Genomic DNA, 12,441 nt, shown 5'->3' with positions numbered 1-12,441 from the left:
TCTGACACATCCTGTTTTATTCATTAACAGTGTTACAGTTGGCCCAGTAGCCTTTTGTGCCTGAATGAGATTTCAGATACTATGTTGCCCTAGTCAGAGCAGAAAAAAGCTTCAAATGGGGCATCCATAAATGCACCATGATGCCTGGCTGGGCACTGAAATTTTGCACTGATAGAAGGACCTACCAAGCCAGGGTTTTCAAACACTCTGGCCACTTATTCATCTAGATACTGTACAATTTAATTTGACATTTTAAAAAAGAAATGTTGTTAGCATTTTTGTGTTCTAGCTCAGTGGTTTTCAAATTGGGTCGCAGAATGGAAGGCTCTAGGTTGTGGTGGCTATGGTCAGCACCGCTGTTGGCAGTGCTGCCCGGCTAAGGCAGGCTAGTCCCTATGTGTTCTGATACCGCACTACGCCCCAGAAACAGCCAGCAGCAGGCCCGGCTCCTGGGGGTGAGTGCGGCACAGGGTTCCGCACGCTGCCCCCACTCTGAGCACCGGCTCTGCACTCCCATTGGCCGGGAACCAGCCAATGGGAGGGGGCATGGTGCCTGCAAGCGAGAGCTGCGTGGAACCACTTTCGCGCCTCCGCCTAGAAGCCGGACCTGCTGCTGGCCGCTTCCGGGGCGCAGCATGGTCCGTGGTGCCAGAATAGGCACCTGCTGCTGACCAGGAGCCACCAGAGGTAAGCCTGCGCCCCAACCCCATGCCCCAATCCCCTGCCCCATCCCTGAGCCCCCCCAAACCCAGAGCCCCATCCTGCACCCCAAACCCCTCATCCCCGGCTCCACCCCAGAGCCTGCACCCCCAGCCCAGAGTCCCCTCCCACACCTATTCCCGGAACTACCCCGCAGCCCTCACCCCAACCCTCTGCCCCAGCCCTGAGCCCCTCCCACACCCCTCATCCCCAGCTCCGTTGGGTCGCGGGCATCAACAGTTTTCTTCAACTGCGTTGCCAGAAAAAAAGTTCGACAACCACTGTTCTAGCTAACCTGTCACGTGTGAACCATGCGTAACTAGATGCAGTGCTGTCTTCCTGAGTGTGCAGACTGAAATGGTTGTAAGAGTTGTGAATCCTCTGCCCCACTAATCTCTTTGGGTATGTTTATACTGATAATCATGGGGTGTGATTGTGTAGATATACCTGAGCTACCTTTAATTTTGCTAGTTTTGGTACTGGAGCAGTGAAGCCACAGCAGCACAGGCTTCAACACTGGCTGTACAAGCCACCTGGCTCCCTGAGTAATTGCTTGGGCAGCTAGCCCACACTGGATCCCAGGATACTGAGGCTTTGGTGTTCGGGTTCCCAAGCTAACCAGGTTATATCTACGCAGCCACAAGGTGTGTTTGCAGCTCATGTATAGGTGTACCCTTTGGGATATTAAGTCTAATGCAGGATGATAGTTTGCATGTAAAAAATAACTATTTAATTGCTGATCATTTTAGTGGATGGAATGGGAGTGAAGCTCATGGGGGTTGGAACTGGGGAACTGCTGAAGATAATTAAATGCAGAGGGGAAAACAAAGGAGACTCGCTAAGGGCTGGTCCACACTAACCCCCCACTTCGAACTAAGATACACAACTTCAGCTACGTTATTCAAGTAGCTGAAGTCGAACTATCTTAGTTCGAACTTACCACGGGTCCACACGCGGCAGGCAGGCTCCCCCGTCGACTCCGCGTACTCCTCTCGCTGAGCAGGAGTACCGGCGTCGACGGCGAGCACTTCCGGGATCGATCCCAGAAGATGGATTGCTTACCGCTGGACCCAGAGGTAAGTATAGACGTACCGTATGACAAGGAAGAGAAGTAGGGTGACCAGACAGCAAATGTGAAAAATCGGGACATGGGGTGGGGGGTAATTGGAGCCTATATAAGAAAAAGACCCAAAAATCAGGACTGTCCCTATAAAATCGGGACATCTGGTCACCCTAAAGAGAAGAGGAACAGGCATAGGAGAATGGGGGAAAGCAGAAGGGCAAAGATAGCAGTGCTCTTAACAGGTCCACATTTCCCCAATGAGTGATGAAAGCAATGATATGGTACTGCACTTATCATACATAACAATAAGTACAAATTTAGTTTCTCCATAAAAGCCATATTCTACTCTTGAGTGTTGTGCCAGCTTCCCATGGACATCAGTGTAATTCTCCTGTGGAATGAGGGAAGAATGTAGTCCTGGCTCACAGACCAAAATGAAAACTAGGATTCAGCCCATTCCACAGAATGAGTTTGGCTCCCCAGCACTAGGTCATGGAGTTTACATCTTGGATTGTCCCCCAGGATACATTAAATAATTTTAGGTGATTGCTCTAGGTTATCAGACTAAGGCCTGACCTGCACTAGGCAGTACTTTGAATTTAAGTGTTTGCTTCTGCTCTCTGAATCTGGAGCCCTAAATCTAGGTCAGAAAATTACAGGGTTTTTAAAATTGACACTACAGTAGACCAGTGGTTCATACGCAGCATCCTTCTCATCCCATTCCTTTCCTCTGAAGCTTCACCTTTCCTCCCCTGCAGTGACCCACACCCAGGGCCATCCCTAGCCATTTTGGTGCCCTATGCAGCCCCCTGGGGTGGGGAGGGGAAAGCCTCCACGGGGTGGGGGGGGAGGGGAAGTGGCCACTTCCTGCGGGAAGTGGAGTGACACAGCCCCAACCTGCTCTGCTCCCCTGGTTCCCAGCCTTGGGGGGCAAGGGGGAACCGCCCCCCCCAGCACTCGCCAGCAGTGCAGCTGGGAGCCAGGGGAGTGGAGCAGGCAGGGGCCAGGTCGCTGTACTTACCGATGCCGGTGAGTGCAGGGAGCCGACCCCTGCTGCAGTCCTCAGGGGAAGGGCTGGCTGGAGTGGGGGCGGGGCTAGGGCGGAGCAGGGGTGGGGGCCATGGGGAAGAGGCGGAGCAGGGGCTGGAGCAGCACGGAACTGCATAAGGCACCAGGAAATTTGCTGCGTACTTTGTGTATGGGTAGAGATGGCCCTGCCCACACAGCCTCCTACCTTATCAGTGAACTCCGTGTACCACCGTGGCCTGCCCGCCATTCAGTTGCGTGTGCTTTTACCTGCCTGACTTGCTCCAATATGTGAGAGACTAGGGTTTGAAGCAATCAGCTGCAGATTTGAGTGCCCGCTATTGAATAAGACTCACCAGGGCTCCTCTCAGAGACTCATCATTAAGGTGGAGATGGGGAGCCTGGAGTGTCAGTCAGATACATGTACCAAAATCAGTGGATCTGCGGCATATTTTAAAAACTCCCAAAGTGATTAGTGCTGCTGTGGCCAGTGCCTGGAACTAGCACTTTATTCTGTAGTGTGTGAGTAACTTTTTTAGGCGCTGGTCTTGAGAAGAACAAGTGACTGAAGCAGATGAGACAGAAAGAATAGATGCTTCCCGTGGTGAGAGCTGCTGGAGGCAGTCAGTCAAGAATGCATGCACTGGCAGTGAGAGTGGGGACAGGGAAAGGCAGGGACTGGGAGTGATGTGGGCAGGAGGAGCAGAGACTGGATTGTTTGTATTTGATATTTCTCTAGTGCCATAACTTTGGAAGGGGATTTACGGAAATGGAGACGGTCCCTGCCCCCAAAGTTGCAGGATCCTGCAAGGTGCTGAGCACCCTCAGCTCCCATTGTTTTCTAGGGTGACCAGATGTCCTGACTTTATAGGGACAGTCCCGATTTTTGGGTCTTTTTCTTATATAGGCTCCTATTACCCCCTCCCCCCCACCCCCTGTCCCCATTTTTCACATTTGCTGTCTGGTCATCCTATTGTTTTCAGATGATGTGACGGGAAGAGGGAGGGCTGAGGGGTGTAACTAACCGAGAATGTGATTGATACAATGTGCTGTACGAAGCTTAAAATAATTAGTTGGGATGGGGTGTGGGGTGAAGCTAGGCACTGCATGAGGTGTGAGCCCAAGAAGAAGGCTGGGACTGGGTGACATGAGAGGGGAAGGGTTTCCTGGAGAGAGAAACCACTTGGCCAGGCCTATGGAAAATGTAGGCATGCACTGGCTTAAACACTGCTGAAGGGCAGTTTGCACTCTCTCCTGCCAGCATTTTACAACAGCATGGGGCTGAGTGTTGAGAGGAGGCAACAGCTGCAGCCTGTAGTACAGCCGGGTGAGGGAAGCCACCATGCGGCACATTTTGTCAGGTGTTTGTCTTGCACCGGCCCTCGCAAGCAGGCACGTTGTCAAGAAAAGGGCATGGTGGAGGGGCAGTGTCTGCTCAGTTCCTTAGCCTGCAGCCAGAGCAATGCATTTGGCCAGTTAAAGAAGCATTTCCCGGAGTGGGTAAACTAGCTACAGATTATCTATAAAAATACTTGGTACCTTTCTTTCAAGGATCTCTAAGCATTTTACAAACATTAACTTATCTCCACTTTGCAAATGGGGAATTTGATGTGCAGGGACAAATCAATCCCTGGTGTAAACCCCATTGACTTCATTGGAGTTAAACCAGGGATGACTTTGGCCCACAGAGAGATTAAGCAGTTTTCCAAACGTCATACAGCAAGTCACTGGCAGAACCAAGAATAGAACCCTGTCCTCCTGATTCCTGGCCGTATGCTCTAAGTACTGGAGTGTGCTCTCTAGAGTGTAGTCTATAAATGGGGGATGGCTCAGGTCGGGGGCGAGGATCAAGGGAGCACGTAACAGTAACTGTTTCTGTGAAGAGACTATGGAGAATCCCAGGAAGAGAAGCAGCCAAAGGGGTTAGTATGACTTTTCCCCCCGCTTTCTCCAGCTTTCTCTGTTGGGGGGTGGAGGATTAGTATGATGCCTTTGATTGCTCAAGTACATGGTGGCATGGTGTAATTGGGCTTCAGATGGGGGCTTCTAAGCACTAAATAAGGAAAGCTGGAAGAAAACTAGAGCTGTGTAAATCATTGCCCAGAAGGGGGGTTAGACTACGAGCAGCCCAGCAGCTGGAGATCAACACAGAGTGAAACTCTCCAAGGCAGCTGCTGCTTAGCGTCGCTAACGTTCATTTGGGATCACAATCCGGCACAAGCTAACTCAATGGGAATTTTACCTTTGAGTTCAGTGGGATCAAGAGCAGACCCATAGCAATGTGGTTTCTATCAAACGGGTGCCAGGGAGTTGAGTCATTTCTTCAAGAGGGTTTTGGTGGATGCACTAAAAAGCAGCGTGCAGTCTCTGCTATCCCAAATGTGCACAACGATTAATTCCCTGGTTAGCCAGATAAGAATTATGATGAGGCAGAAGTCTGGGTCAGCTGCTGCGTAGTGGGGAGCGCCACAGGCTGCAGGGCGTCTATTCCTGTTGAATTTTAAAAGGAGCTAGTGTAACCCACACACACTAGCACAAGGGAGAATGTGTTTCTTTTAATAACAGAAGAGATGTTCTGAAAAATATGGATTTCAGAGACAGATGAATTGCTAGTTAACATTTTGTGCTCCTATAATGTCTTTCCCCGAGGATACTTTACAAGAATTTAATTACTCAAACCACACATCACCCTTGTGAGCATCACAGAAAATAAACAAAAGTAAATTGTGCTCTAAGTCAGACTCTCAACTCAGCCTTAACTATTGGAGCCACTATTAGCACCTTTGTAATTATTATCCTCATTTTACAGGTCAAGAAACTGACACGCAGGCTCAGTGACTTGTCCAAATTCGCAAAGCAAGCCAATGGCAGAGTCAGGAATAGGCCCCAGGACTTGAGATTTGAAGGCCCCTGCTCTGGTTGCCTTCTGAAGGTGCATTATTCTAAGCACACGTCCAACTCTTAGGGTTAATGGCCACATGCATTGAGATGGGTGTACCCTTGTCTGCACTGGCCGCTTTTTTTTTTTTTTTTTTTAGCTTTCATGCATGCATGCCAAATAGATAGCATAATGTTTTTTATATGTATTAACATTCCATACTCTGGATTATAAGGATAGTATGTATACTGTGCAAATCCTCAGTGATTTCAGTGGGACTTTGTATGCTAAGATTTAGATTGTGAGAGTTCTTTTCATATAATTTGTCCCCTTAGTATCAATTGTAATGTCAGTGATGTTTGTTTTTTTCCTTTAGTTTCCTTTAACAGGAACATCCAGTGGGAATAACACACACAATTAAAGATAAGGGTCTGATTTAAAATGACAAATCAAGGAGCTTCTAAATCATGTGTCTCCAATCCATCCTAAATTTACTCCCTTGTGAAAACATACTACCGCACAGGAGAAGAAATGTCACACATTGTTCTGAAACCTCCTAAAGTATCTGCTTAAAAAAACCCTAGTGATTAAAGTGGTGATTTGCAAAGTTATTTAATTTTGTATTAGAAGAGGCCAGTTACTACCTCAACATCTTTAGGTGTATTATAGATCTATATATTACATTCTGAAAGACAAAAAACAAAGGGTAGGGAACATGTCATCTTTTATGTTTGTGACGCACCTTGGACACTAGGTGCCACCAGAAACAAATATTAAACAATAAAAATAATCTCTGGTTTATGACAGCTTTGCCTGCATAAAACAGGACACAGGAGCCTGTGCATGAAAAATCAGCCAGAGGGAGGTTGCAGAGGCAGGTAGCAGCCTCCCCCTGCAGGGGCCTAGTTCAACCTGGAAAACTTGGCATCCAGGGGACAGTGATTCAATATATCCCTATTGCAGTCTCTGCCAAAAGAACATCTACGTTCTGAGCCCCCAGTGAAAATTAGCGGTCATCCCCTGACAGAAACCCCTGGGGAAGAAAGCCAGTGGAAACTTACTTTTTGCCTCCTCTTGGGGGGTGAACCCTGGGCCCCAGTGGTTTCTTGTGCAAGGAAGAGCAGTTTGCCCCTCTCTGCATTAATGGGTGTATCTAGCCCAACATGAACTAAAACAGCAATGAAAACCCACAGTAACAACCCCTGAAAAACGGAGGTCGACAGTGGAAAGAGCAGTTCAGCATTAGAGCTAACAGTCCCAATAGGCTCCACTAGAATACAAAACGAATGTAGCTTCATTAAAGCCTCTGCGGCTGAGTGCAAAGCACCCTGTGAGAGCTCAAATACCAGGTGGTGTATTAAGTAAATAAGGCAGTGCTGCTGTAGGCATTGTTTCTCATAGCAGCCAGCTGTAATCAGCATATAGTAGAGCTGACCACGTGAATCTCTGCCATGTGATGCAGTACTATGATTGGCTAATTCCTAAATGCCAGACTAGGAAGTCAGTAGGGTTTAGTTTGTCTCAGCAGTTGTCTTGACATTCATAAGGGCCAAGGATTGTAGTAGCTGGCTTGATGTGTTAACATGTGCTCATCAGTCAACTTGTTTGGCTGTTGATGGGCAACTTGGGGTCTGCAAAGATGTCACGTCTATCTTGAAATGAGTAATTAAAAGGAGCAGGTGAATTGCTGTTTGAAAGGGTGACTTTTTAAAGTGCAAATATCTGAATCTCTCTGGGTGAAAGACCTTTCTGAAAGGGCGAATCTTGCACTATTATTCAAGCGTAACTCCTATGAGTGTTACAGGATCTGATTCCCCTTGTGTAGTCACCTACACTTGTGCAAATCAGAATGGTAGCATTTTAAAACCACTGTACACCGCTGTCAGTGACTACACAAAGCGCTAGGCAGTGATAAATCAGGCCCTCTAGGTATTTTGGAAGAAGGGGTTGAAATATCTGAGCACTTGTCTTCACTTCGGTTAGCTTGAGTTTAAACTTGTGTTGCCCCTTACTCAAGTTCTGTCCATGCACAGGTGTGATGATGCTTTTAGTTCAAGTTGGCTGGCCAGTCATGGGATACATGCGGTAGCTGGAGTTAGCACAGCTCGGCAGCTGCTAACACAATCACTCTGTGTAGCTCAAGTGTTATTTCAGTGTGGCCACTCTCATCGAGTTAGGCCAACTCGCGAGGAGTTAACTCCAGTGTAGATAATGGAGTTGACTCTGCAGTGAAGACATACCCTGAATGTCCATATCATATAGCGGAAAATGAATATTTGACTTTATTACTTTTCACTATTATTTCAGGCGTGGTTACATACATCCTTGGGGTCACACAGAAAAGAAGATGATTTTATTACATTTGCTTCTTTCTGTGGTCAGATCCATAAATCCTAAACTGACTTGACTGGCAGGAATCATTTTGCCTTGTGTCACAGCCCCGGTAAAGCGCTCCCTGCTAGACATTCACTAGCCTGGTATATTTGCATCCCACATGCAGGTAGGGTGACCAGACAGCAAGTGTGAAAAATCGGGACAGGGAGTGGGAGGTAATAGGAGCCTATATAAGAGAGAGACCCAAAAATCAGGACTGTCCCTATAAAATCGGGACATCTGGTCACCCTACATGCAGGACCCGTGTGCTTTTAAGCATCTCTTTGGCCTCTGTGGCACGCTTCCTGCATGGGCACGGATTCTGTTACCTCTTCGCAGAAGTGGGGTCCCACAGTCCAGCTGCTATAGGCCCCCAGACCAGGCCTGACCCAGCCCCCAAGATGCCCTGGTTGCTTCAGCAAACCCTTTCCCAGAGCTCCAACATTATGAACACTCTGGTTTACCATTTACCTCTCCAGACACATGATAGTGGAAGCACATTACACACAGGGAGTGGGGAGGGATAGCTCAGTGGTTTGAGCATTGGCCTGCTAAACCCAGGGTTATGAGTTCAATCCTTGAGGGGGCCACTTGGGGATCTGGGGCAAAATCAGTATTTGGCCCTGCTAGTGAAGGCAGGGGGCTGGACTTGATGACCTTTCAAGGTCCCTTCCAGTTCTAGGAGATGGGCTATCTCCATTAATTATTATTATACAGGCTTTGCAAAGGTTTCTAACACAATTACACTTTACTTTAGATAGCACAAGAGAGATGCAGATCTAGACAAAACAATAAAACACCTGTACATGTTTCCCTGCTCGGATCCCTCACCACTTTGAGCAGTCTTTGGGCTCAGGTCACAGTCTTTTGAGAAGTCCAGGATCTTTCCTGACCCCCTTTCCTCCTGCACATGGCTTCTCCTCTGGAACATGGAGGTTCCTTTTACTCCTACAGCCAGCTTTCTGCTTCTAGTCTCCTCTCTCTTTAAGCTCTAAAATGGCCAGTGAGAAATCCCTTCTTTTATAACCTCCAGTCCCCTTATCAGGTGACCCCTGATCAGGTTTGTCAGGTGATTGGAGTCCCCCAGCAGCTGATCCGTTCCTTAGTTCAGTCTACATGGGCAAACTGGTTTTCTGTGGGCAGTTGGCAACTCTTTGTCCAAGGGGGCTTCCATCTTAATACAGGACCATCGAGGTTTAACAACCCTCCAGTGTTAGCCCTATGTCCAAAATGGAGGTAAAAAGACAACAGAGGTGGCAGCCTAGCCCACATTCAAAATGGAGTTGGCAGTCTGAAGCAGACACACAGTGAGTCCCCAATATGAGACAGAATTTGTAAGCTGTACGTAGTCAGATTTCTCCCAATCATCACACCTTAATTATCAGAAAAAGACGGTTACTCACCGTTGTAACTGTTGTTCTTCGAGATGTGTTGCTCATATCCATTCCATTAGGTGTGTGCGCGCCGCGTGCACGATCGTCGGAAGATTTTTACCCTAGCAACACCGGCGGGTCGGCTGTGGAGCCCCCTAGAGTGGCGCCTTCATGGCGCTGAATATATACCCCAGCCGACCCGGCGCCCCCTCAGTTCCTTCTTGCCGGCTACTCCGACAGTGGGGAAGGGGGGCGGGTTTGGAATGGATATGAGCAACACATCTCGAAGAACAACAGTTACAACGGTGAGTAACCGTCTTTTCTTCTTCGAGTGCTTGCTCATATCCATTCCATTAGGTGACTCCCAAGCCCAACTTAGGTGGTGGGGTCGGAGTGAGACATTGCTGTGTGCAAAACTGCTGATCCGAAGGCAGCATCGTCCCTGGACTGCTGCACTAGTGCATAGTGTTCTGTAAACGTGTGGACTGACGACCAAACCGCAGCTCTACAAATGTCCTGGATCGGAACTTGCGCCAGGAAAGCCGTCGAGGACGCTTGGGCCCTCGTGGAGTGAGCGGTGAGGTGCGGTGCTGAGACACCTGCCAGGTCATAGCAAGTCCGGATGCAAGACGTAATCCAGGAGGATAGGCGTTGTGAGGAGACCGGTGAGCCTTTCATTCGGTCAGCTACTGCAACGAAGAGTTGCGTCGTCTTTCTAAAGGGCCTTGTGCGGTCAATGTAGAAGGCCAGGGCCCTGCGTACGTCCAGGGAATGCAAACGTTGATCCTGGCGAGAAGCATGTGGTTTAGGGTGAAAAACCGGGAGAAATATATCCTGGTTGATATGAAATGGAGAAACCACCTTAGGGAGAAAGGCAGGATGTGGGCGGAGCTGCACTTTATCCTTATGGAAAACTGTGTAAGGGGGCTCGGATGTAAGCGCCCTGAGTTCAGAAACGCGCCTTGCTGAGGTGATGGCTACGAGGAAGGCTGTCTTCCAGGACAGGTACAGAAGTGAACAGGTGGCCAGTGGCTCGAATGGAGGACCTGTGAGCTTGGAGAGAACCAGGTTGAGGTCCCACGTCGGAACGGGCTGACGTTGTTGTGGGTACATCCGGTCTAAGCCCTTGAGGAATCTAACGACCATCGGGTTAGAGAATACCGAGGACGCGAGTTCCCCTGGATGGAAGGCCGATATAGCGGCCAGGTGAACTCTAATTGAAGATATCGCCAACCCTTGCTGTTTTAGGAAGAGGAGATATTCCAAAATAAGAGGAATAGGTGCGTGCAATGGGGACGTGGCTCGTTGTTCGCACCAACAGGAGAACCGCTTCCACTTGGCCAAGTATGTGGTCCGTGTTGAGGGCTTCCTACTGCTCAGCAGAATCTGTTGGACAGAGTGAGAACACTGTTGCTCTGCCTGGGTGAACCATGGAGCAGCCACGCCGTGAGGTGGAGTGATTGCAGGTCGGGGTGACGCAGCCGGCCGTGGTTCTGCGTGATGAGATCCGGATACAACGGAAGCGGGATCGGTGTCTGAACCGAGAGTTCCAACAGCGTGGTGTACCAATGTTGTCTCGGCCACGCTGGAGCGATCAGAATCACCTGTGCCTGGTCTCTGCGCAATTTGAGCAGTACCTTGTGGACCAGAGGAAACGGAGGGAAGGCATAAAACAGGTGGTCTTTCCAGGGAAGGAGAAACGCATCCGAGAGGGAGCCCGGAGCTCGACCTTGCAGGGAGCAGAACACGTGGCACTTCCTGTTGTCTCGAGATGCAAACAGGTCTATCTGGGGAAACCCCCACTTCTGGAAGACGGAATGTATGATGTCCGGACGGATAGACCACTCGTGCGTTTGAAAGGACCTGCTGAGTCGGTCCGCTAAAGTGTTCTGGACTCCAGGGAGGAACGATGCCGTGAGATGGATTGAGTGGGCGATGCAGAAGTCCCACAGGCGAATGGCCTCTTGGCATAGAATTGACGAACGTGCTCCTCCTTGCTTGTTGATGTAAAACATGGCCGTGGTGTTGTCGGTGAGAACTAACACACAGCGGCCACGTAGGAGATTGAGAAATGCCTGGCACGCCAGGCGCACCGCCATCAGTTCCCGAACATTGATGTGTAGGGCTAGCTGAGGTGCAGTCCACAGGCCCTGGGTATGGTGCTCGTTGAGATGGGCGCCCCAACCCAGAGATGAAGCGTCTGTGACCAGGTGCAGAGAGGGTTGTGGGCCGTGAAACGGCATCCCCTCGCAAACCACATTGTGATCTAGCCACCATGTGAGGGAGGTCAGGACCGAGTTCGGGATTGTGACCACCATATTCAGGCTGTCCCGATGTGGGCGGTATATTGATGACACCCAGGTCTGGAGTGGGCGAAGCCGAAGTCTGGCATGCCTGGTTACGTACGTGCATGAAGCCATGTGACCCAGGAGGGTAAGGCACGACCTCACCGTGGTAGTTGGGAAGGCCTTGAGTCCCTGGATGAGGCTCGTGATGGTGCAAAAGCGATTGTCTGGAAGGATGGCTTGTGCGCGTCTGGAGTCTAGAACCGCACCGATGAATTCTATTCTCTGGGTAGGTTCTAGAGTGGATTTGTCCTTGTTGAGTAGGATACCCAACTTGTTGAATGTGCGCACTATTATGTGGATGTGATCGCGAACTTGTTCCTTGGTGCGACCGCGTACCAGCCAGTCGTCTAGGTACGGGAACACCTGTATCCCTTGCCGACGAAGGTACGCTGCCACGACAGCCATACATTTCGTGAAGACCCGTGGGGCCGAAGATAGTCCGAAGGGAAGGACTGCAAATTGGTAGTGCACCCTGTTTACCACGAATCGGAGGAAGCGTCTGTGAGGCGGGTAAATAGCAATGTGAAAGTATGCGTCTTTCATGTCGAGGGCGGCAAACCAGTCTCCAGGATCGAGGGAAGGGATAATGGCCCCCAGAGAGACCATGCGGAACTTCAACTTTACTACGAATTTGTTGAGTCCGCGCAAGTCCAAGATGGGTCGCAGACCTCCTTTGGACTT

General features: G+C 49.6%; 1 protein-coding gene across 24 annotated transcripts in view; it reads left to right on the top strand.

Moving 5' to 3' along the window:
- Positions 1 to 12,441, top strand: part of PRKAG2 (protein kinase AMP-activated non-catalytic subunit gamma 2) — a 403,066-nt gene that overhangs the window by 226,409 nt on the left and 164,216 nt on the right. Inside the window, exon 1 of one of the 24 annotated variants that reach the window (XM_065586743.1) lies at positions 3,964 to 4,710. The exons of 22 other annotated variants lie outside the window; for them this stretch is intronic. In XM_065586743.1, the coding sequence (XP_065442815.1) occupies positions 4,677 to 4,710 (34 nt within the window). In that variant the 5' untranslated portion in view covers positions 3,964 to 4,676. Of the gene's footprint in view, positions 1 to 3,963; positions 4,711 to 12,441 lie in introns of those variants that run through there. One more of the 24 variants, XM_065586746.1, reaches the window with a different exon arrangement.

This window comes from Chrysemys picta, chromosome 2 (genome assembly GCF_011386835.1).
Source record: "Chrysemys picta bellii isolate R12L10 chromosome 2, ASM1138683v2, whole genome shotgun sequence".
NCBI lineage: Eukaryota > Metazoa > Chordata > Testudines > Emydidae > Chrysemys > Chrysemys picta.
This window is presented reverse-complemented; position numbering and strand designations above follow the sequence as displayed.